This window comes from Centruroides sculpturatus, unplaced genomic scaffold (genome assembly GCF_000671375.1).
Source record: "Centruroides sculpturatus isolate CEXI.00-Female unplaced genomic scaffold, Cexi_2.0 scaffold1161, whole genome shotgun sequence".
NCBI lineage: Eukaryota > Metazoa > Arthropoda > Arachnida > Scorpiones > Buthidae > Centruroides > Centruroides sculpturatus.
Genome location: NW_019385327.1, coordinates 53,874 through 78,865, shown reverse-complemented (window position 1 = coordinate 78,865; position 24,992 = coordinate 53,874). Strand labels below are relative to the sequence as shown.

Here is a 24,992-nt window from a genome sequence, read left to right as displayed (position 1 = left end):
GCACTATACTTACGCTCCGCTGGTGTTAGCTTGCGGGAAAAAAAGGCTAGAGGCTTCCACTCGTCCTGCTTTTGCTGCAAGACCGCCCCTACGGCGATGTCAGAAGCGTCAACAATCAGTGCTGTCGGCGCCGTGGAATCGGGATATACTAGCGTTGCTGCTCGCGCTAATTTATCTTTGCACTCTTGGAATGCTTTTTTTGAGTCCTCGTCCCAATTAATTGCACGGTTATCGTTCTTTGCTGCCCCTTTTAGGAATTCGCAGAGGGGCGCCTGGGATTTTGCCGCATGGGGAATAAAACGCCGGTAAAAATTCAGCATTGCCAGGAACCTACGCAATTCACGTACTGTTTTTGGTTGGGGTATCTGGCCTATTGCTGCAACCCTATCTTGCAAGGGACCGATGCCTGCGGGAGTTACGCGATAACCTAAAAATCTTACCTCAGATTGACCAAGGATGCATTTGGACGGGTTGATCCGTACTCCGTATTCTTTGAAGCGTTCCAAGACGGTCTTGAGATGCTCCCAATGTTCCGCTTCGCTGGTCGACGCCACTAATACGTCGTCGAAGTAGGGCACACAAAAGTCCAGCCCGCGTAAGACTTGGTGAATAAACCGTTGGAACGTCTGTGCAGCGTTGCATAAGCCGAAGCCCATGTATAGGAACTCGAACAACCCGAAAGGGGTGGTCACTGCCGTTTTGGGGACGTCTTCCGGGTTCACTGGGATTTGGTGGTACGCCCTCGCTAGATCGAGCGTCGAGAAAACGGACTTGCCGCGTAACAGCTGCACACAGTCTTGTATGTGGGGTATGGGGTAGCGGTCGGGAACTGTTATTGCGTTTAACCTCCTATAGTCGCCACAGGGCCTCCAGTCGCCGTTGCTTTTTCGCACTAGGTGCAACGGGCTAGCCCACTGGCTGCTGGATGGTCGGCAAATCCCTTGGGCCATCATATATTCGAACTCCTTCCTTGCTGCGTTGAGCTTTTCGGGAGGAAGTCTGCGCGGCTTTCCTGCGACCGGCGGTCCCCGGGTTTGAATGAAGTGGACTACACTATGTTTGGGCGGTTCTGCTGGTGTAGATGGTGTGACCAGCTCAGGAAACTCTGCGAGCAGACGATGGAAGGAGGAGTTGTCTCCGACGAGTGATAGTGTCGGTGTTGCCACCGTCACGGCTTTTCCAGCGCTTGCAAGTTTAGTTTGGTTATCTATAAGCCTTTTGTGTCGAATATCGACAATAAGGCCAAAGTTCCTTAAGAAATCCGCTCCAATTATTAGGTTGGATACTGCAGCTATTACGAACGGCCATTGAAATGACCGGCACAGACCCAATTCCAATGATAATAGTCTCCGTCCGTACGTTTTGATCTTTGAGCCGTTTGCTGCAAAGAGTTGCAGTCGGTCTGGCTCTCTTCTTGCTTCGGCCGGAGTTGGGGGGACTACAGAAATGTCCGCTCCTGTATCTATCAGAAAACGCGTTGACGTGGCCCTGTCATGCAAGAAGAGCCTATGTCCCCTAGATTGGCCGTCGCCCGTGTCGTCGAGCGACGGCCCGATCAGTTTCCCGACTGGAATTGGCAGGGGGACGTGCACTTGTTTGCTTTGTCTCCAAACTTTCGGTGGTACCAGCAAACTTTCCTCCCCTCTGATGTGCTTCTGTTTCGATGGGGAGACGAAAAACGGCAGCTGCGATGCCTGCTACGTTGGTAGGGTTTTGACTCCGTGATTTGTTGGATCTGGAGGGACAATTGTGATATCTGTTCCTTCAACTGGGCGATCGCGTCCACGTGATTCTCGGCCGGCAGCGGTGACACGGCCTGAATCTGGCCCATCGGTGTGGTGACTTCGCAAATTTTATCGGCCAATTTGGCAACTTTTGTTAGATCTTCGCCACTTACCGCTAGTATTTGTTGAGCGGCTGTTGGCAAGCGCTGGAGCCAAAGTGTCTTTAGCATGTCGTCTGAAATTCTATTTGTGGCTAACTCTCGCATCTTCCGTAGTAATTGAGACGGGCGTTGGTCCCCTAGCTCAATGCCTTGAAGCAATAATCGTAGCCGCTGTTGTTCAGAATCCGCAAACTGGTCAATTAATCGGCGTTTGAGCGTGAGGTATTTCTCTTTGTTTGGAGGTTGGACGACTATGTCGCTCACTTGGGCGAGGATTTCGCTCTCCATGGCCGCAATAACATGGTTGAATTTTGTTTCGTCGGCTGTTATATTGGCGTTTGCGAACTGGGCTTCTATTTGTGCGAACCAAAGGGTCGGGTTAGCCTTCCAGAACAGTGGGGCTCGTACCACCACCCGAGCGATTTCTGGCACGTAGGTTGCCATGCTTCCGTTATTGTCGTTCGACATTTGTCCTCCAGCACGTGTGAAAAAACCATAAAAATAAAAAATAATTATTACTTGCTTGTCCTGAATGCTGATGAATGTCTCTGGCCCTGTTAGTTTTCCGAACTTCGATGAAAAGCAGCCGATGTAGTTGGATTAGCTTCGGAACGAGAAATCACGTTCGGGTCACCAATGTGGCGTTCGTCACACCACTTGATTGTGTTCGCTGAATATATGAATAGAGACCGTAGTCATATATCTCCTATTTACTTTATTTACACTATATACAAAGAAGTCTCGTCTACCTAACGGCCGGTTGATTGGAATCCACGTGTACATGATAGTAGCTGACAAGTCGGGAAGGAAGTATGGCGGACGGCCTGCATACGCTTATATATGCGTCGCGCCAGCGCCACCTGGATTTCCATATGTAGCGCTAGTTACAATTATGCAGCCGCCACAACAAGTATAGTGGATAAGGAGGCAGAATTAGAAAGAATTAGGGGGATAGCTAAGGAACTGGAATATTCAAACATATGGTTTATAAGTCTGGTTAATTATCATAACAAGATCACTACCACTAAAATGAAAATGAATGAGATGGTTCGTACAAAGTTCACATACCAAAAAGATATCAGGCATATAATGGAGGAGCTTTCTAAACAATGATATATAACAGAGTTCCTAATTTATATCATATACTGCAAAATGACAAGGATCAACCCCCAGAAGAAAATAAAGCAGAAGTATACAGGATCTCGATAATTAATGAAGAGCTTAACCTAAAAATGGCGTATGTTGGAGTAACTAAGAGGAATTTAAGAACCAAAGTTAAAGAACACGAATATAATGTAAAGAAAGAGAAAGAAAACATGGCCTTGGCAGCAATTGCAAATGTACAAGGAACTTCAGTACTGTGGGAGGAATCTAAAATCATTAAGGAAGTACACTCGCCATCTACAGCCATGAATAAAGAAAAAAATTAAAATTTTTAAACATAAACTTAGAAATGAATGCATTAATGCCAGGGATTTAGAGCAATTTCCAACAACATTGAGATATGTATTAAAAAAGGACATGGGACAAGTAATAACTCTAAGTAACATGAACAACAATATTAGACAGTTGTCAATCTTAAATAGTATTGTATTAATTTTTTTGGGAGATAAACTAGGATTTTAAAGTTAAAAAGTCATTAAATACAGGGTGTTTCACAGGCTCTCCACAAAGTTTTTTTTGAATAACTTTCGAATCACGTAGTTTTCAGCCTCAATTTTTTGTAGGTGGCACTTTGAGCAAAAAAGGAATTGCTTCTATCACAAAAGCACGTTGCTTCAAAACATTTGATTTTTCCGTAAGTGGCCTCGCCTAGCCACCTTACAGCTCTGATTTGAGTCCACTAGACTTCTTTCTTTGTGGATACATGAAGGATCAGGTGTTTAAGAATAACCCTACCACCCTCAGTTAGATGAGAGAAAGCATCAAGAGCATCATGAAGGGCATCTCAGATCAGACCTGTAGTAATGTGATTGCTAATTTCCAAGAGAGACTGCACTACTGTATCTCAACAGTGGGCAGACATTTTGAAAATATCTTGCATTAATTTTCTTTTTCATCTTCTATCGTTGCTGAAAATNAATATTACATGATCCATAAAAAATATTTTATTATTATTATTATTATTATTAAAAAAAAACCTAAATTTTTCTCTCTAAAATGCATCAATTCATATTCTATTTTATCCAAAGTAAATCTAACTTTTCTCATTTATCAGTATTATTTTGTGGAATTTCTTGATATTCTTTACAAAAGCAAATTTCATATTTTCATTAATTTACAAGAATATAATTTAGGTCTGCTATTTCTATAATATCTTTATGTTTGGTTCTGGAACTTCATTAATTTAAATATGAGGAAAGAAAGGTATTACATTTAAACATTCCATAAGATGCATAAAAACAATTATCAAAGAATCATTAATGTAATTATTCGATTATACAGGGTCTTCCAAAAAAAATTCTACCATTTTAAATTACTTTAATTATGTTAATCATAACATGAGAAGTATGTATTGTACACCAATCAATAGAGTAACTATCCAAGTTTCATCTCACATCTGCATTCAAACATCTTTTTGTCTGCTCCCTCTAGGAAGTGCCATAAACAAAAATACAATTTCACACACAAGAAGGCATGCTGTGTTCTGCAGTCATCATTATGCAACAAGAATGTTTGTCTTACATAGTGAATTACTTTGCAATTGTCTGTGAATCATGTTTGCATGTTGCACAATGATGAATAATTCTGACTTTGTGAACTGCAGAACAGAAAACACTTTCTCTGTTCAAGACATTTCCTAGAGGTGGTAAACAACAAGACATTTGAATGCAGTTAGGAGATAAAACTTGCAGTTACTCTGTTGATTAGTGTAAGTTGTATACTTCTCAGATAATAATTAACATAACTGCAGTAATTTAAAATAGTAGCATTATTTTTGGAAGACCTGTATAATAAAATAATCAGTTAATGAAAATATTTATTTGCAAAATATAACAAAAATTGAACTTTTCCTATTATTATTATTATTTTAAATCTGAAAATTGTCTAATTTCTTAATTATATTGCCAAAAAATAAATAAATTTTTGTGTATCAAGATAACACTACTTACAATATCAGCAAACATCTGGAATGACGTATTACACCCCAAAGGAGAATAACACAGACTAGAATTAGAACACACAAAGCAGCAATAGTGACAGGCCACCTAATTAAAAATTATATAAGATTTTATTAAATATACAATTAATTTTATAATAAGCAATTTCTATTACAAATTTTTAAATATTTTTATTTAAAATAATTTAAGACAAAACTTTAAATGATTCATTCATATATATTAATAAATGATACTTTTGTAAATATATCTGTATACATATTTATGTATGTGTCTGAATACAAGTGAAACTCTTATAAATTTGTTACTTTTTTGATTTGATTGTGTATTGTTTTTGCATTCTATCATGCATGTACATATACATGCTTATATGTTTTATTCTTATCACACTTCATTATAACTTTTGATTATTAGTTGAGTAATAAGTACAAAAATTAAGATCTACTAGTTAACCATATGTCATATGTGATAAAAATATTCCAATAAACTTTTCCCATTGCATAACAACAACAAAAATTAAATAATTAAGGTTTCCAAATAACTCCAGTCATGTTTTGATGTACTTTCAAATTTTTTATACCAACAAGTTCCAGAACCAGGCAAACATAAAGACATTATAGAAATAGCAGACCTAATCTGCAACTCTTCATTTTTCTCCTTTAATAACAGAATTTTTAAACAACGTAAAGGAGTATCAATGGGTAGTCCCATGTCAGGCCTTTTATGCGAGCTAGTGGTAAAGAATAAAGAAAACAAAGTTATCTCAGAATTTGAAGAAGACATTAATGTATAGAAGATATATAGATGACACATTTATTTTATAGAGGAAGGAAAATGGTATCTCCAAATTCATTGATGTAGTAAATGACAACAACAAAAGATTGAAGCTAAAACTTAAACAGAAAAGTAAAAGTAATGTGTACTTTCTAAATATTGATATCACCTTAGGATCAGAATGAATAAGCACAAAAGTGTACATAAAACTAAACGTTCAGCCCCCTATATATACAGGCCCAGAATGATACAAAGTGTCTGCATTTGGGGCTTTAATTAAAAGAGCCCATGTGTACAACACAAGTGTGGCATTCGTCACACCACTTGATTGTGTTCGCTGAATATATGAATAGAGACCGTAGTCATATATCTCCTATTTACTTTATTTACACTATATACAAAGAAGTCTCGTCTACCTAACGGTCGGTTGATTGGAATCCATGTGTACATGATAGTAGCTGACAAGTAAGGAAGGAAGTATGGCGGACGGCCTGCACACGCTTATATATGCATCGCGCCAGCGCCACCTGGATTTCCAGATGTAGCGCTAGTTACAATTATGCGGCCGCCACACACTCCCCCACCAGTGACAACGAGAAGTTTACCGTTATATGTTTACAAATATCATTACGGTTAACCCGTCATAAATATCGCGGGTTGAATCGGACCCGTCGACCGGATCTGGTTGCAACCGGCGCTCGTCTGTCGTCCGGCATCATCGCTCCTGTTGTCGTCTTAGCAGCTGTCTTCAGCTGTTCGGAAGTTAGGTGCGATCCTCCGGACTTTGTATCTGTGCTTGCCTCGATAAATGCCGGTTTTAACCGGTCTATGTTTATTGCTCTCTTTCGGCTGCCCTGTTCGATGGTGAAAACCTTGTCATCTCTTGATATAACACGAAAAGGACCCAAATAGACTGGTTGTAACGAGTTCCTTACCGTGTCGTCGCGCACAAATACCTGTTGGCACGAGTTCAGTTCTTCGTGTACGAAACAAGTTGTCCTGTTTGGTTGCCTGGTGGGTGTTGGGCGTAACTTTTCCATGGTGCTTTTAAGACGCCCGACGAAGTTTGCTGGGTCGGGGTTGTACCTGCTTGGAGTAAAAAATTCGCCCGGCAACCTAAGGTTTTCACCGTAAACCATTTCGGCAGTGGCGGCCTGTATGTCTTCTTTGAATGCTGTTCGAAGGCCAAGGAGGACCGTTGGGAGTACATTTGCCCAATCGTCTCCTCCATGGCAACGTAGGCTTGCCTTAAGTGTGCGATGGAGCCGTTCCACCATTCCATCACCATTCCATTCGCTGCTGGATGGTATGGGGTTGTGCGGATCTGTTTGATGCCCAGGGTTGTCGATAAAGCGTGGAAAAGGTCGGACTCAAATTGACGTCCTTGGTCCGAGGTCAATCTGAGCGGAACGCCAAAGCGGCATATCCAATTTGCGTAAAAAACTTTTGCAATCGATTCCGCCGAGATATCGGCGACCGGAATGCACTCCGGCCACCTGGAGTACCTATCGATACATGTAACGATGTATCTAAAGCCTTGCGACGGGGGAAGCGGACCCACTATATCTATATGCACGTGCTCGAAACGGGAACTGGGAATGAGAAAGGTGCCTGGTTTTGAGCGAGTATGCCTGTGCACCTTGGAGCGTTGGCACTGGAGACAAGCGCGCGTCCACTTGGTTACATCTGATCTCATGGACTTCCAGCAGTATCGCTCGCTTACTAATTTCGCTGTTGCGCGGATACTAGGATGTGCCAGACCATGAACAGAGTCGAAGACCTGTCGTCTAAACTCCTTGGGAACAAACGGCCTGACCTTGTTTCCTGACACGTCGCAATACAGCTGGGCTGCCGAATCATCTATTGGCAGCAGCTTCAGCACTAACCCAGTCGAGTTGGGGTTGTTAAGTAGCGCCTGCAGCTGGTCGTCTGTCTCCTGGGCTCTAGCCATTTCCAGATAGTTAATCGGCAGATTTGTGATTGCTTCTACACGCGACAGCGTGTCGGCTACAATATTTTCTTTGCCCTTGATATGTCGAATATCTGTTGTAAACTGGGCGATAAAATTTAGTTGCCTAACCTGCCGGGGTGAACACTTGTCCGATTTCTGCAGAAAGGCATAGGTCAAGGGTTTGTGGTCCGTGTGTATTGTAAATGCACGGCCCTCTAGCATGTGCCTAAAGTGCCAGACTGCCATATAAGCCGCGAGTAGTTCCCTATCGTACGCACTATACTTACGCTCCGCTGGAGTTAGCTTGAGAGAAAAAAAGGCTAGAGGCTTCCACTCGTCCTGCTTTTGCTGCAAGACCACCCCTACGGCGATGTCAGAAGCGTCAACAATCAGTGCTGTCGGCGCCGTGGAATCGGGATATACTAGCGTTGCTGCTCGCGCTAATTTATCTTTGCACTCTTGGAATGCTTTTTTTGAGTCTTCGTCCGAATTAATTGCACGGTTATCGTTCTTTGCTGCCCCTTTTAGGAATTCGCAGAGAGGCGCCTGGGATTTTGCCGCATGGGGAATGAAACGCCGGTAAAAATTCAGCATTGCCAGGAACCTACGCAATTCACGTACTGTTTTTGGTTGGGGTATCTGGCCTATTGCTGCAACCCTATCTTGCAAGGGACCGAGTTACGCGATAACCTAAAAATCTTACCTCAGATTGACCAAGGATGCATTTGGACAGGTTGATCCGTACTCCGTATTCTTTGAAGCGTTCCAAGACGGTCTTGAGATGCTCCCAATGTTCCGCTTCGCTGGTCGACGCCACTAATACGTCGTCGAAGTAGGGCACACAAAAGTCCAGCCCGCGTAAGACTTGGTGAATAAACCGTTGGAACGTCTGTGCAGCGTTGCATAAGCCGAAGCCCATGTATAGGAACTCGAACAACCCGAAAGGGGTGGTCACTGCCATTTTGGGGACGTCTTCCGGGTTCACTGGGATTTAGTGGTAAGCCCTCGCTAGATCGAGCGTCGAGAAAACGGACTTGCCGCGTAACAGCTGCACACAGTCTTGTATATGGGGTATGGGGTAGCGGTCGGGAACTGTTATTGCGTTTAACCTCCTATAGTCTCCACAGGGCCTCCAGTCGCCGTTGCTTTTTCGCACTAGGTGCAACGGGCTAGCCCACTGGCTGCTGGATGGTCGGCAAATTCCTTGGGCCATCATATATTCGAACTCCTTCCTTGCTGCGTTGAGCTTTTCGGGCGGAAGTCTGCGAGGCTTTCCTGCGACTGGCGGTCCCCGGGTTTGAATGAAGTGGACTACACTATGTTTGGGCGGTTCGGCTGGTGTAGATGGTGTGACCAGCTCAGGAAACTCTGCGAGCAGACGATGGAAGGAGGAGTTGTCTCCGACGAGCGATAGTGTCGGTGTTGCCACCGTCACGGCTTTTCCAGCGCTCGCAAGTTTAGTTTGGTTATCTATAAGCCTTTTGTGTCGAATATCGACAATAAGGCCAAAGTTCCTTAAGAAATCCGCTCCAATTATTGGGTTGGATACTGCAGCTATTACGAACGGCCATTGAAACGACCGGCGCAGACCCAATTCCAATGATAATAATCTCCGTCCGTACGTTTTGATCTTTGAACCGTTTGCTGCAAAGAGTTGCAGTCTGTCTGGCTCTCTTCTTGCTTCGGCCGGAGTTGGGGGGACTACAGAAATGTCCGCTCCTGTATCTATCAGAAAACGCGTCGACGTGGCCCTGTCATGCAAGAAGAGCCTATGTCCCCTAGACTGGCCGTCGCCCGTGTCGTCGAGCGACGGCCCGATCAGTTTCCCGACTGGAATTGGCAGGGGGACGTGCACTTGTTTGCTTTGTCTCCGAACTTCCGGTGGTACCAGCAGACCTGCCTTCCCTCTGATGTGCTTCTGTTTCGATGGGGAGACGAAAAACGGCGGCTGCGATGCCTGCTACGTCGGTAGGGTTTTGACTCCGTAATTTGTTGGATCTGGAGGGACAATTGTGATATCTGTTCCTTCAACTGGGCGATCGCGTCCACGTGGTTCTCGGCCGGCGGCGGTGACACGGCCTGAATCTGGCCCATTGGTGCGGTGACTTCGCAAATTTTATCGGCCAATTCGGCAACTTTTGTTAGATCTTCGCCACTTACCGCTAGTATTTGTTGAGCGGCTGTTGGCAAGCGCTGGAGCCAAAGTGTCTTTAGCACGTCGTCTGAAATTCTATTTGTGGCTAACTCTCGCATCTTCCGTAGTAATTGAGACGGGCGTTGATCCCCTAGCTCAATGCCTTGAAGCAATAATCGTAGCCGCTGTTGTTCAGAATCCGCGAACTGGTCAATTAATCGGCGTTTGAGCGTGAGGTATTTCTCTTTGTTCGGAGGTTGGACGACTATGTCGCTCACTTGGGCGAGGATTTCGCTCTCCATGGCCGCAATAACATGGTTGAATTTTGTTTCGTCGGCTGTTATATTGGCGTTTGCGAACTGGGCTTCTATTTGTGCGAACCAAAGGGTCGGGTTAGCCTTCCAGAACGGTGGGGCTCGTACCGCCACCCGAGCGATTTCTGGCACGTAGGTTGCCATGCTTCCGTTATTGTCGTTCGACATTTGTCCTCCAGCACGTGTGAAAAAACCGTAAAAATAAAAAATAATTATTACTTGCTTGTCCTGAATGCTGATGAATGTCTCTGGCCCTGTTAGTTTTCCGAACTTCGATGAAAAGCAGCCGATGTAGTTGGATTAGCTTCGGAACGAGAAATCACGTTCGGGTCACCAATGTGGCGTTCGTCACACCACTTGATTGTGTTCGCTGAATATATGAATAGAGACCGTAGTCATATATCTCCTATTTACTTTATTTACACTATATACAAAGAAGTCTCGTCTACCTAACGGCCGGTTGATTGGAATCCACGTGTACATGATAGTAGCTGACAAGTCGGGAAGGAAGTATGGCAGACGGCCTGCATACGCTTATATATGCGTCGCGCCAGCGCCACCTGGATTTCCAGATGTAGCGCTAGTTACAATTATGCAGCCGCCACAACAAGTATAGTGGATAAGGAGGCAGAATTAGAAAGAATTAGGGGGATAGCTAAGGAACTGGAATATTCAAACATATGGTTTATAAGTCTGGTTAATTATCATAACAAGATCACTACCACTAAAATGAAAATGAATGAGATGGTTCGTACAAAGTTCACATACCAAAAAGATATCAAGCATATAATGGAGGAGCTTTCCAAACAATGATATATAACAGAGTTCCTAATTTATATCATATACTGCAAAATGACAAGGATCAACCCCCAGAAGAAAATAAAGCAGAAGTATACAGGATCTCGATAATTAATGAAGAGCTTAACCTAAAAATGGCGTATGTTGGAGTAACTAAGAGGAATTTAAGAACCAAAGTTAAAGATCACGAATATAATGTAAAGAAAGAGAAAGAAAACATGGCCTTGGCAGCAATTGCAAATGTACAAGGAACTTCAGTACTGTGGGAGGAATCTAAAATCATTAAGGAAGTACACTCGCCATCTACAGCCATGAATAAAGAAAAAAATTAAAATTTTTAAACATAAACTTAGAAATGAATGCATTAATGCCAGGGATTTAGAGCAATTTCCAACAACATTGAGATATGTATTAAAAAAGGACATGGGACAAGTAATAACTCTAAGTAACATGAACAACAATATTAGACAGTTGTCAATCTTAAATAGTATTGTATTAATTTTTTTGGGAGATAAACTAGGATTTTAAAGTTAAAAAGTCATTAAATACAGGGTGTTTCACAGGCTCTCCACAAAGTTTTTTTTGAATAACTTTTGAATCACGTAGTTTTCAGCCTCAATTTTTTGTAGGTGGCACTTTGAGCAAAAAAGGAATTGCTTCTATCACAAAAGCACGTTGCTTCAAAACATTTGATTTTTCACAAGTGGCCTCGCCTAGCCACCTTACAGCTCTGATTTGAGTCCACTAGACTTCTTTCTTTGTGGATACACGAAGGATCAGGTGTTTAAGAATAACCCTACCACCCTCAGTTAGATGAGAGAAAGCATCAAGAGCATCATGAAGGGCATCTCAGATCAGACCTGTAGTAATGTGATTGCTAATTTCCAAGAGAGACTGCACTACTGTATCTCAACAGTGGGCAGACATTTTGAAAATATCTTGCATTAATTTTCTTTTTCATCTTCTATCGTTGCTGAAAATTTCGTTAAAAAATTTAAATTTTCAAAAAAGTCATTCAAAAAACACTGTGGAGAGGCTGTGAAACACCCTGTATATTCTTGTTAATTTCACTTGAAAGTTGAAAAGAAATGTTTGACGTTGTTCTGAATTTGAACATAATTTACCTAATGAGGGCTCATAAATAGAACCGAAAAATGTTAGCAAAGAAAATTTAAATACCCCAGTGGTAAGGTGTTTTTATATTCAGTTACAATTAATTAAATTATTAATTAACATTAAAATTTACCTTATAATTTCAATCATTTTAATATTGTCGGGTATTGGTTGTAAATCCAATTTATCAATATTTTTGTTGATGTCGACTACTTTGGTAATTCCTGTGCTTACATTTTTCCTCATATTTTTGAGAGCGTCTTGTAGATAATCATGTACTGTAGCATTAGGTAAAGGTTTGCTGAAATCTTCTTTCAGTTTATCCAGGCCAGGATTTACATCATTTTCCAAAATTAGTTGTATTCTAATTGTCTGTAAAAATATAGAATTATATTCTAGATTGTTTCTTTATGTCAAATATAAGAAATTCAGACTTACAATGTATATATTTACATTATAATACAATCTATTAGTGTAAACTGCTGTTTTAATTTCATAAAATTTGTTAAAATATAATATTTCAATCTTGAAAAATTTACAAAGTTAAATCTTCTTCTACACGATCAGATGAGAATTAAACATAAAATACATTCAAGCCTTAAATCAGCCTAGCATCAAAGTACAATTCAAGGACAATGCATTAACTTTAAAAAAGACAAATGGATTTTTTATGCATGACAAGTCCTTTTTGATATATCTTCATGATCTTTTTATTATAAACTACAAATAATATCTTCATGATCTAAATTACATTGATTGTGGATAGGCACATCTAATTAGTCTGCAGTGGAATTTAAATTTGAATTAACTAACTGTTCTTCTGAGCATTCCATTTTAGAATATATTATTTAAATGTATAATGTGGGTGTACAACCGAAAAAAAAAATGCAACTGAACTGTTAAAGTTTTTTAGAAGACAGCTCAATGGTGCATAAATCCAAATTTGTTAATAACTCATTTCAATGTAATTTTTCAGGTTAATTGAGAGGCTTTTTCCATTAAGTCCCTCAATTAGTTCACACACAAGATGATGAAAGAGAAGCATGAAAAATATTTCATTTTCAGAATATAACCGCTCATTAACTACCACTTTTTTTATATGTATTTATTCTGATAAAATTATCTAGCAATGTTTAAACAATTTAGTAGAAAAAATATTATATTTAAATATTAATTTTATGTTTAAAATAAATAATTTCCTTAAAAATTGTAAAACAAAGAAAAACAAGATTATAAATAAACTAGCAAATTAATTTTACAAATAACAGTCCTATATCCCTTATTCCTTGTCCATTTTTTTTGAAGCAAGGGCAGGTGCTCCTACTTTTCCTAATGGTAAAACCAGCACTGCTAAAATTAATATTTTAATGAATAACAAAATATCAATACTTTAGATATTTGTTATCTTATAATAATTTATATATATAAACTTTAAGAAAAAAGCCAGTATTAACAATGCTGAAACTAACATTTTTCCACTTTATACAAAATATGTATGAACACTTAGCAAGTTAATGTTTGCATATTGGCAGACGTTTGTTTACATATTCTCAACTACCAACTTAAATTAATTGCTTAAATTAATTGTTTAATGATAATCTTGATAATCTTGTATAATGATAACCTATCATTACAGTAGGACTTTGTGTGATTATGCAGCATTACAAAGATGTATTGTGTTGCTGTGTGCTGGGATGTATCATTATTCTTCTTTATTAAGATGCTTTATTTTTAGATTGTGATCTACTGAAAATGAGAAACCACAGACTAAAAATATTTGGCACTTTTATGTAAGTTTGCTCTAATAGAGCAGTGTTTTGCATTTTTTAAATTTTTATTACAACTTTAATTATGTTATAAAGCACATCAATGCATGTAAGCATTAAAAATGTAAATAAATAATTTATTGATTAAAAGATAAAATTTTAATATATTTGAAAATTTAATTTTTGTTTTGTTATTTTTTTTTAATTTACTAAAATAAAATGAAATTTTACAAAAGCTTTCTGCATATAAATAAATTATTCTTACATTTAGTAAACAATGAAGCCTAAGTTAATATTTAAAAATAATGATTATATTTAGTTTTGTTACGTATCGATTCCTGATGAGATAATGAGAATGTTAGATAAATGCTATATATAATGAACACAAAGCACAAAACACTTACCGAACAAAACAATCTTTATTTAACTAAAACAAAAACACAACTAACTACAATGCCTGAGGTGTGAGTGACCTAAATGAAATTGGTTACCAACATAGAAGAGAAAGTAGAAATTTCTATCATTCAAGGAATAAAAGACACCTGAAGACATGCAAACAAATATAATAAATATNGATACAAAGTGTCCGCATTTGGGGCTTTAATTAAAAGAGCCCATGTGTACAACACAAGTGTGGCGTTCGTCACACCACTTGATTGTGTTCGCTGAATATATGAATAGAGACCGTAGTCATATATCTCCTATTTACTTTATTTACACTATATACAAAGAAGTCTCGTCTACCTAACGGCCGGTTGATTGGAATCCATGTGTACATGATAGTAGCTGACAAGTCAGGAAGGAAGTATGGCGGACGGCCTGCACACGCTTATATATGCGTTGTGCCAGCGCCACCTGGATTTCCAGATGTAGCGCTAGTTACAATTATGCGGCCGCCACACACTCCCCCACCAGTGACAACGAGAAGTTTACCGTTATATGTTTACAAATATCATTACGGTTAACCCGTCATAAATATCGCGGGTTGAATCGGACCCGTCGACCGGATCTGGTTGCAACCGGCGCTCGTCTGTCGTCCGGCGTCATCGCTCCTGTTGTCGTCTTAGCAGCTGTCTTCGGCTGTTCGGAAGTTAGGTGCGGTCCTCCGGACTTTGTATCTGTGCTTGCCTCGATAAATGCCGGTTTTAACCGGTCTATGTTTATTGCTATCTTTCGGCTGCCCTGTTCGATGGTGAAAACCTTGTCATCTCTTGATATAACACGAAAAGGACCCAAATAGACTGGTTGTAACGAGTTCCTTACCGTGTCGTTGCGCACAAATACCTGTTGGCACAAGTTCAGTTCTTCGTGTACAAAACAAGTTGTCCTGTTTGGTTGCCTGGTGGGTGTTGGGCGTAACTTTTCCATGGTGGTTTTAAGATGCCCGACGAAGTTTGCTGGGTTGGGGTTGTACCTGCTTGGAGTAAAAAATTCGCCCTGCAACCTAAGGTTTTCACCGTAAATCATTTCGGCAGTGGCGGCCTGTATGTCTTCTTTGAATGCTGTTCGAAGGCCAAGGAGGACCGTTGGGAGTACATTTGCCCAATCGTCTCCTCCATGGCAACGTAGGGCTGCCTTAAGTGTGCGGTGGAGCCGTTCCACCATTCCATTCGCCGCTGGATGGTACGGGGTTGTGCAAATCTGCTTGATGCCCAGGGTTGTTGATAAAACGTGGAAAAGGTCGGACTCAAATTGTCGTCCTTGGTCCGAGGTCAATCTGAGCGGAACACCAAAGCGGCATATCCAATTTGCATAAAAAACTTTTGCCATCGATTCTGCTGAGATATCGGTGACCGGAATGCACTCCAGCCACCTGGAGTACCTATCGATACATGTAACGATGTATCTAAAGCCTTGCAACGGGGGAAGTGGACCCACTATATCTATATGCACGTGCTCGAAACGGGAACTGGGAATGAGAAAGGTGCCTGGTTTTGATCGAGTATGCCTGTGCACCTTGGAGCGTTGGCACTGGAGACAAGCGCGCGTCCACTTGGTTACATCTGATCTCATGGACTTCCANAATAAATGTTTGGTTTTTTCTAAATTTTTTATTAAAATTTCTGAATTTCAATTAAAAGAATATTTATTGTGGTAGCATTTTTTGTTTTATGGTGGCTCCACACATTTGCTATTTGCCAATTGCCAAATAATTGCCTATTCAGCAATTGGCAAATACTGCCACTTAATGGCACAATTCAGCACAATACAGTATACTGGAAATGGTGAATACGGAATATTAGACACGAGTAAATCATCCACACTACTTAATATTGGACAACTGTTAGCTTGGTATTTGGAAAATACTGAATATATGGAACCACATTTACAAAGAAAGAAATTGATTGATTCAATATTCTTCTAATGATTAACATATTTATTCAATTTTATATTATTTATACATTATTTTGCATTATAATAGAAATTTAATAAGTGATATTCTTTTGTTCTACAGTAATAAAAAAAAATTATTCAATGTAGAATGAATGAGTTTTAAAACTGTTTCTACATTTATTATAAAAATAATTTTCCACTCCTAAATGAAATCCTGCTTCAACTGTTGAGATTATAAACAAATATATTACATTATTGATGATGATAATAAATGCACTTATCACATGAGGTAAAATAACAAAGGTGTGTGTGTGAGACAAATAAAAAAAAAAATATTAAAAAATTATTAATTTGCTATTTTCTAATCCTTTCAGTATTAATTAATTATACAGCAGTACTGGATTTCCAAATATATGCATAAATTAGCATTTTAAGCAATGTAAACTCAATACACTGTAATTCAAGTTTAGGTATTCTAAGTTCAAGCCAGTATTTCACAAGAAATGTAAGAATACTTAGAAAGATTCAAAATATAATTTACAGAATCACCATATTTAAACAAAAAACACACCAATCATAATTTCAAAATTAAAAATTACAAATTCTGAATGAATGTTTTACAATGAAATTACCATTGAAAAGGTTAATATTCATTTTTTTAATAGCTGAATCTAGATTTTTAACATTTGAATTTTTGATGTCCAGATTTTCAACATTTCACTGTATCATGTAATTTCAGTTTCTTCATATTTGTATAATATTTTTTATATTATTTTCATAATATAAAAGCATTTTAGTAAAAGTAGATTATTTTGCAAATTTTAAATATCTCTAAAACAAAATTTATAATATATTGAAAACTGCAACAATAAAAAGTGAACTTAAAGAATTAATATTGTCTTAAATGATATATTTAGCCTTGTTATTAATTCGTTTTAACTGACATTTCAAAAATTTAAGAATGTATGAAGATGGTTGTTTTAAAACAACCAAAAACATTCATTTTTATTTAGAAAGTAAAAGTTAAGGTTATAAACTGTAGATTTTTTTGGTTTTTTGAGCATATTTAATTAAGAATATATTACAGTATAATGAATATTTATGATGCAATAGAAACTGAGACATCAGACATTTTATTATGACTACTTACAATAAAATTTTAAATCAGAAAAATTTCTTAAAGAAGATAAATCTCAGAAAGCAACAAGAATATTTTTTGTGACCAAATTTCATATTATTTAATAAAAAAAAATTTTAAAAGAACAGTTTTAAAAAGTCAAACAAATTCAGCAATTCAATGCTTGGAATAGAGCCAAAAATTAAAATTATTGAAAAGTTCATGAGTTTCATATCATGTAATTCTAATACTGAAACTTTTAAAAATAATAAAACAACAAAAGAAAAAGAAAAAAAATTAAAAGAAGATTTTATGTAAAGTGCATATTCACAGTTTTAATGTGACACCCTCCATTTTCATGTTTACTATCTGATTTTGAAAAGTCAAAATAAATAAAAAATACTTTGTCTTACAGCTGTAAGCAATAAGAAAAAAGGTGGAAAAAAAGACAAATTAAAGAGGTCTTCTTTTAATTAATGAAAATGTTCTTTCATGATGCCTATTCCAAGAGGGCAGAAGAGTGCCTGTTCAAAAAATATTATATTTATATTCTTTTATTATACTCTCCTCTAAGGATCTAAAAATTAATATCCTACTTATAAAATTAATATATGAGAATTTCATAAAAATTGGAACTATAAATTCCTGGTATTTTAGCCAAATAATAGAATATAATGTGGCTAATTTACAGAATAATAAATTCCATCAAAATAATTAAAATCTGAACTTTTATGTGTTGTTATAAAAATTGTTCTTTAATAGAATATAGTAGAATATTCTTTATAATAATCAAAATCTAAAACTGAGTTTATATATATACAGTATACTGGTATATGTATGCAGGAATAGTGATAGAAATATAGAAATGTCAATAGAAGTAACAATAATCTTCCAGCGTCTGTAGTTATCTTCAAATTATGGATAGAATGATAATGTTTTGGCATCCGTAACATCTTTAATCCTCTTTGCATGGTCACCAACTCAACTGTTGCCTCCCCTTACCTGTCTCCCTCTTGTGTTCTCCCTCATCTCCCCCCCTGCAATCCCTCATTTATTTTCTTAACAGCTTAGGAATGTTACTCATCTAACCCCCACACACACACACACACATATATATATATATATTCATTTTGGAATTTATTATTCTCTATAAACCTGCTAAGTTTATATTGTACATCAGCAGCTTATTCATTTAATATGTAGTTTTTTCATATTTTTTATGATAAATTATTGAAAAAAATGATAAGACTTCTTCAATTAAAAGCTTTCTATATTAATCAAACATCCTTACTACACCCGATATGTTTAAAGCTATACATCATCCAAAGCCGAATATTATCGGGCTAGAAACGGCTATAATACTGCTAATTATTAGTATTATAGCCGTTTCTAGCCCAATAATATTTGGCTTTGGATGATGTATAGCTCTCTATATTTATAATTTATATAATTTTTTAATTTAAAAATTAATATTTAAATTTTCATTTCATAATACAGACAGTCCTTGACTTTCAGACAACTTGCTGTTTTGTACATAATGCTTTCATACTCTTAAATCATTCTTGTATGCCAAATATAGACTTTTGTACATTTTCAGCTGGCAAGCAAAAATTCAGAGTTAGTTTGAAGTAGTGCTTGTTACCAGTTATGATTTTTGTAACATCAAAAGCATTTGAAAAATTAATTATTATTGTTTGTTTTCTGTTTAACCTATATTTTTAGCATGTCAAATAACATTTTATACATTGTAAAAAATTGATTCACTATAAAAAAACCAACTTTCCTAGCTCAATAAGAATCTCTTAGTAAGCTAGAAATTATAATAATAGTAATATAATTTTTCTTTTCAGCCCTCTGGGAATGGAATGCCTTTATAACATGCAACTCCATTGTTCAAGTTTTGACTTTCTCACACATTTTCTGGGACATATTACATCTGAAAATGAAAGACTGTCTATATTTATGTGATATGAGTATAAAACAGTTTTGTTATTGAGGAAAAAATGTGAAGAATCATTTCATTTATAAGGGAATCAATTCATTCATTTTTAGTAAAAAATAAGTTATAAATATTCAAATTAATATAAAAAATAATTTTAAAAAGTCAGGCAGGGAGTTTAATTGATATATCTGTCAAAAGGTAAAAAGCCTATGTCCTAAGGTGAGCTCAATGAAAACTGAAACCTTGTGTAGAGCAAAAGGGTAAAAGCTGGCTAGATCTTTATTTTCAGTATGAATACAGACCATGAAAGTAGGCTCATCAACCCTTTTGATTTTAGGAGTTTTAAACAAGAGGTGGCAGAAAAGTTGTCACAAGGATGACTGGCTTGTAGCAGCTCTTCCTATTATTGTGAAGGAGAATTTGCCAAGCATTGGATTGTTCATCCAAATAATTTTAAACTAAATATTAATTAAAAATTATCACTTTCAGTTCTATTTTATTAAAAATGAGAATAAACGGTCAACTGCATAATTTATTCTTATAATTTTTTATACATCAAAATCAAATTATCACAAAAATTAAGTTTATAAAATTAGTTGCTAAAACTATTTTCAAGTTTTATGTTAAAATTATTCCGAAAATATTTTATTGATATATTTATTCAGAGCTGAAACTGCAATAATACAATTTTCTTTAAAATAGATATTGAAAAGATACTTGATCCAAAATCATTCAAATAAAAATGTTATATAAAATAATAAGCTAGAAAGAATAATTATAATTTTTGTTTTTTTTTTTCCAATACCTATCATCACCAGTTAATTTGATTCACCAATTTTATTTTTTTTTATAAACTTGATACCTTGCCAAATTCAAGTTTGTATACTGTGATATTTTATGAATGCATACTCTATATTTAATAAGAGACAACTGTATATTGCCAAACATTTGATTACTACTTCAAGTAACTGATAGCATTAATTTTATCGTCAAGACTAGCTCTTAAGTCTATTCATAACAGGTTCTTGACCTATTGGCTACTTTGTCCTGGAACATTGCCTGATTTGTTTTTATACATTATTTTATAACAACTTATACTTTATTTTCTAAATCAAGTGAAGTAATTTTTTACCTCAGAAAAAAGTTAGAATTGCAGTTAAAGAAAAATTCTAATTAATAGTTTTCTAGAACCTACATATTTAACATTGTCTTAACACAAAATAACATATAGTGACCTGGTTTGCCTTTTTTTTTCTGAGTTTGGACATCAATTATTCTTCAGTGGGAATTTTTTACAATGTTTTCTTGATTCAGAAAACTGCTGCGATGAAAAATTGTGGAAAAAAAGGTGATGAATATAAGTAAATCATAGCTTTTAATGATAAATTACACTAATTAAATTTAGGGTCCAGAATGTAATATCTATTATAAGAAGACATCTCCTAATTTCAAGAGATTATTACAATATTTATAACTGTGTAGGTATTTCAGTATTTTAGATTAATTGATTTCCAATATGATAAATATTTACTATATTTTGTTACTTTAACCATATTAGAACAAAAATATGCACAATACATAACATATGTATAATAATGAAATATATAAAAAATTAAAAAATTATTAAGAGAAGCTATTTTACAATAATATCACATTTAATAAAATCAAAATCAAATACAGTGAACACTTGTATTCAGTGAATAAAAATAAAAGACTTGATATACCATATTTTTATTTTCATTAAGTGGGATTGTCTTCCACAAGCAACAGACAAAATTTCCCTTCCTATATTAAATTACTATTACCCAAAATCTCTGTTAAGCAAACAATACAATAGATCAGTGTTTTTCAACCTGTGGGTCGCGACCCCCAGGGGGTCGCAAAGCCTTACACGAGGGGTCATGAGTAAAAGAAAAAGACAAGTGTNTAGTGTAAACTGCTGTTTTAATTTCATAAAATTTGTTAAAATATAATATTTCAATCTTGAAAAATTTACAAAGTTAAATCTTCTTCTACACGATCAGATGAGAATTAAACATAAAATACATTCAAGCCTTAAATCAGCCTAGCATCAAAGTACAATTCAAGGACAATGCATTAACTTTAAAAAAGACAAATGGATTTTTTATGCATGACAAGTCCTTTTTGATATATCTTCATGATCTTTTTATTATAAACTACAAATAATATCTTCATGATCTAAATTACATTGATTGTGGATAGGCACATCTAATTAGTCTGCAGTGGAATTAAAATTTGAATTAACTAACTGTTCTTCTGAGCATTCCATGTTAGAATATATTATTTAAATGTATAATGTGGGTGTACAACCGAAAAAAAAATGCAACTGAACTGTTAAAGTTTTTTAGAGTTTAAGACAGCTCAATGGTGCATAAATCCAAATTTGTTAATAACTCATTTCTATGTAATTTTTCAGGTTAATTGAGAGGCTTTTTCCATTAAGTCCCTCAATTAGTTCACACACAAGATGATGAAAGAGAAGCATGAAAAATATTTCATTTTCAGAATATAACCGCTCATTAACTGCCACTTTTTTTATATGTATTTATTCTGATAAAATTATCTAGCAATGTTTAAACAATTTAGTAGAAAAAATATTATATTTAAATATTAATTTTATGTTTAAAATAAATAATTTCCTTAAAAATTGTAAAACAAAGAAAAACAAGATTATAAATAAACTAGCAAATTAATTTTACAAATAACAGTCCTATATCCCTTATTCCTTGTCCATTTTTTTTGAAGCAAGGGCAGGTGCTCCTACTTTTCCTAATGGTAAAACCAGCACTGCTAAAATTAATATTTTAATGAATAACAAAATATCAATACTTTAGATATTTGTTATCTTATAATAATTTATATATATAAACTTTAAGAAAAAAGCCAGTATTAACAATGCTGAAACTAACATTTTTCCACTTTATACAAAATATGTATGAACACTTAGCAAGTTAATGTTTGCATATTGGCAGACGTTTGTTTACATATTCTCAACTACCAACTTAAATTAATTGCTTAAATTAATTGTTTAATGATAATCTTGATAATCTTGTATAATGATAACCTATCATTACAGTAGGACTTTGTGTGATTATGCAGCATTACAAAGATGTATTGTGTTGCTGTGTGCTGGGATGTATCATTATTCTTCTTTATTAAGATGCTTTATTTTTAGATTGTGATCTACTGAAAATGAGAAACCACAGACTAAAAATATTTGGCACTTTTATGTAAGTTTGCTCTAATAGAGCAGTGTTTTGCATTTTTTAAATTTTTATTACAACTTTAATTATGTTATAAAGCACATCAATGCATGTAAGCATTAAAAATGTAAATAAATAATTTATTGATTAAAAGATAAAATTTTAATATATTTGAAAATTTAATTTTTGTTTTGTTATTTTTTTTTAATTTACTAAAATAAAATGAAATTTTACAAAAGCTTTCTGCATATAAATAAATTATTCTTACATTTAGTAAACAATGAAGCCTAAGTTAATATTTAAAAATAATGATTATATTTAGTTTTGTTACGTATCGATTCCTGATGAGATAATGAGAATGTTAGATAAATGCTATATATAATGAACACAAAGCACAAAACACTTACCGAACAAAACAATCTTTATTTAACTAAAACAAAAACACAACTAACTACAATGCCTGAGGTGTGAGTGACCTAAATGAAATTGGTTACCAACATAGAAGAGAAAGTAGAAATTTCTATCATTCAAGGAATAAAAGACACCTGAAGACATGCAAACAAATATAATAAATATAACAATATTTTATGTTACTTCTATTTATTTATTTTAATAAATGTTTGGTTTTTTCTAAATTTTTTATTAAAATTTCTGAATTTCAATTAAAAGAATATTTATTGTGGTAGCATTTTTTGTTTTATGGTGGCTCCACACATTTGCTATTTGCCAATTGCCAAATAATTGCCTATTCAGCAATTGGCAAATACTGCCACTTAATGGCACAATTCAGCACAATACAGTATACTGGAAATGGTGAATACGGAATATTAGACACGAGTAAATCATCCACACTACTTAATATTGGACAACTGTTAGCTTGGTATTTGGAAAATACTGAATATATGGAACCACATTTACAAAGAAAGAAATTGATTGATTCAATATTCTTCTAATGATTAACATATTTATTCAATTTTATATTATTTATACATTATTTTGCATTATAATAGAAATTTAATAAGTGATATTCTTTTGTTCTACAGTAATAAAAAAAAATTATTCATTGTAGAATGAATGAGTTTTAAAACTGTTTCTACATTTATTATAAAAATAATTTTCCACTCCTAAATGAAATCCTGCTTCAACTGTTGAGATTATAAACAAATATATTACATTATTGATGATGATAATAAATGCACTTATCACATGAGGTAAAATAACAAAGGTGTGTGTGTGAGACAAATAAAAAAAAAAATATTAAAAAATTATTAATTTGCTATTTTCTAATCCTTTCAGTATTAATTAATTATACAGCAGTACTGGATTTCCAAATATATGCATAAATTAGCATTTTAAGCAATGTAAACTCAATACACTGTAATTCAAGTTTAGGTATTCTAAGTTCAAGCCAGTATTTCACAAGAAATGTAAGAATACTTAGAAAGATTCAAAATATAATTTACAGAATCACCATATTTAAACAAAAAACACACCAATCATAATTTCAAAATTAAAAATTACAAATTCTGAATGAATGTTTTACAATGAAATTACCATTGAAAAGGTTAATATTCATTTTTTTAATAGCTGAATCTAGATTTTTAACATTTGAATTTTTGATGTCCAGATTTTCAACATTTCACTGTATCATGTAATTTCAGTTTCTTCATATTTGTATAATATTTTTTATATTATTTTCATAATATAAAAGCATTTTAGTAAAAGTAGATTATTTTGCAAATTTTAAATATCTCAAAAACAAAATTTATAATATATTGAAAACTGCAACAATAAAAAGTGAACTTAAAGAATTAATATTGTCTTAAATGATATATTTAGCCTTGTTATTAATTCGTTTTAACTGACATTTCAAAAATTTAAGAATGTATGAAGATGGTTGTTTTAAAACAACCAAAAACATTCATTTTTATTTAGAAAGTAAAAGTTAAGGTTATAAACTGTAGATTTTTTTGGTTTTTTGAGCATATTTAATTAAGAATATATTACAGTATAATGAATATTTATGATGCAATAGAAACTGAGACATCAGACATTTTATTATGACTACTTACAATAAAATTTTAAATCAGAAAAATTTCTTAAAGAAGATAAATCTCAGAAAGCAACAAGAATATTTTTTGTGACCAAATTTCATATTATTTAATAAAAAAAAATTTTAAAAGAACAGTTTTAAAAAGTCAAACAAATTCAGCAATTCAATGCTTGGAATAGAGCCAAAAATTAAAATTATTGAAAAGTTCATGAGTTTCATATCATGTAATTCTAATACTGAAACTTTTAAAAATAATAAAACAACAAAAGAAAAAGAAAAAAAATTAAAAGAAGATTTTATGTAAAGTGCATATTCACAGTTTTAATGTGACACCCTCCATTTTCATGTTTACTATCTGATTTTGAAAAGTCAAAATAAATAAAAAATACTTTGTCTTACAGCTGTAAGCAATAAGAAAAAAGGTGGAAAAAAAGACAAATTAAAGAGGTCTTCTTTTAATTAATGAAA

General features: G+C 34.8%; 4 protein-coding genes across 4 annotated transcripts in view; all 4 read right to left on the bottom strand.

Moving 5' to 3' along the window:
• LOC111637698 overlaps positions 1-24,992 on the bottom strand; it is a gene marked incomplete at its 5' end in the record, with an annotated part of 154,134 nt that overhangs the window by 97,788 nt on the left and 31,354 nt on the right. The window contains 4 exons of the mRNA XM_023383267.1: positions 4,999-5,094; positions 12,222-12,460; positions 12,542-12,628; positions 15,118-15,870. Of these exons, the coding sequence (XP_023239035.1) occupies positions 4,999-5,094; positions 12,222-12,460; positions 12,542-12,628; positions 15,118-15,870 (1,175 nt within the window). The remainder of the gene's footprint in view (positions 1-4,998; positions 5,095-12,221; positions 12,461-12,541; positions 12,629-15,117; positions 15,871-24,992) is intronic.
• Positions 1,417-3,552, bottom strand: LOC111637694. The gene has a single exon (XM_023383265.1). It carries the CDS (start codon positions 2,351-2,353, stop codon positions 1,556-1,558), a length of 798 nt encoding a protein of 265 aa, XP_023239033.1. The 5' UTR covers positions 2,354-3,552; the 3' UTR covers positions 1,417-1,555.
• Positions 6,403-7,955, bottom strand: LOC111637695. Its single transcript, XM_023383266.1, has one exon. It carries the CDS (start codon positions 7,053-7,055, stop codon positions 6,420-6,422), a length of 636 nt encoding a protein of 211 aa, XP_023239034.1. The 5' UTR covers positions 7,056-7,955; the 3' UTR covers positions 6,403-6,419.
• Positions 9,421-11,005, bottom strand: LOC111637693. The gene has a single exon (XM_023383264.1). It carries the CDS (start codon positions 10,343-10,345, stop codon positions 9,548-9,550), a length of 798 nt encoding a protein of 265 aa, XP_023239032.1. The 5' UTR covers positions 10,346-11,005; the 3' UTR covers positions 9,421-9,547.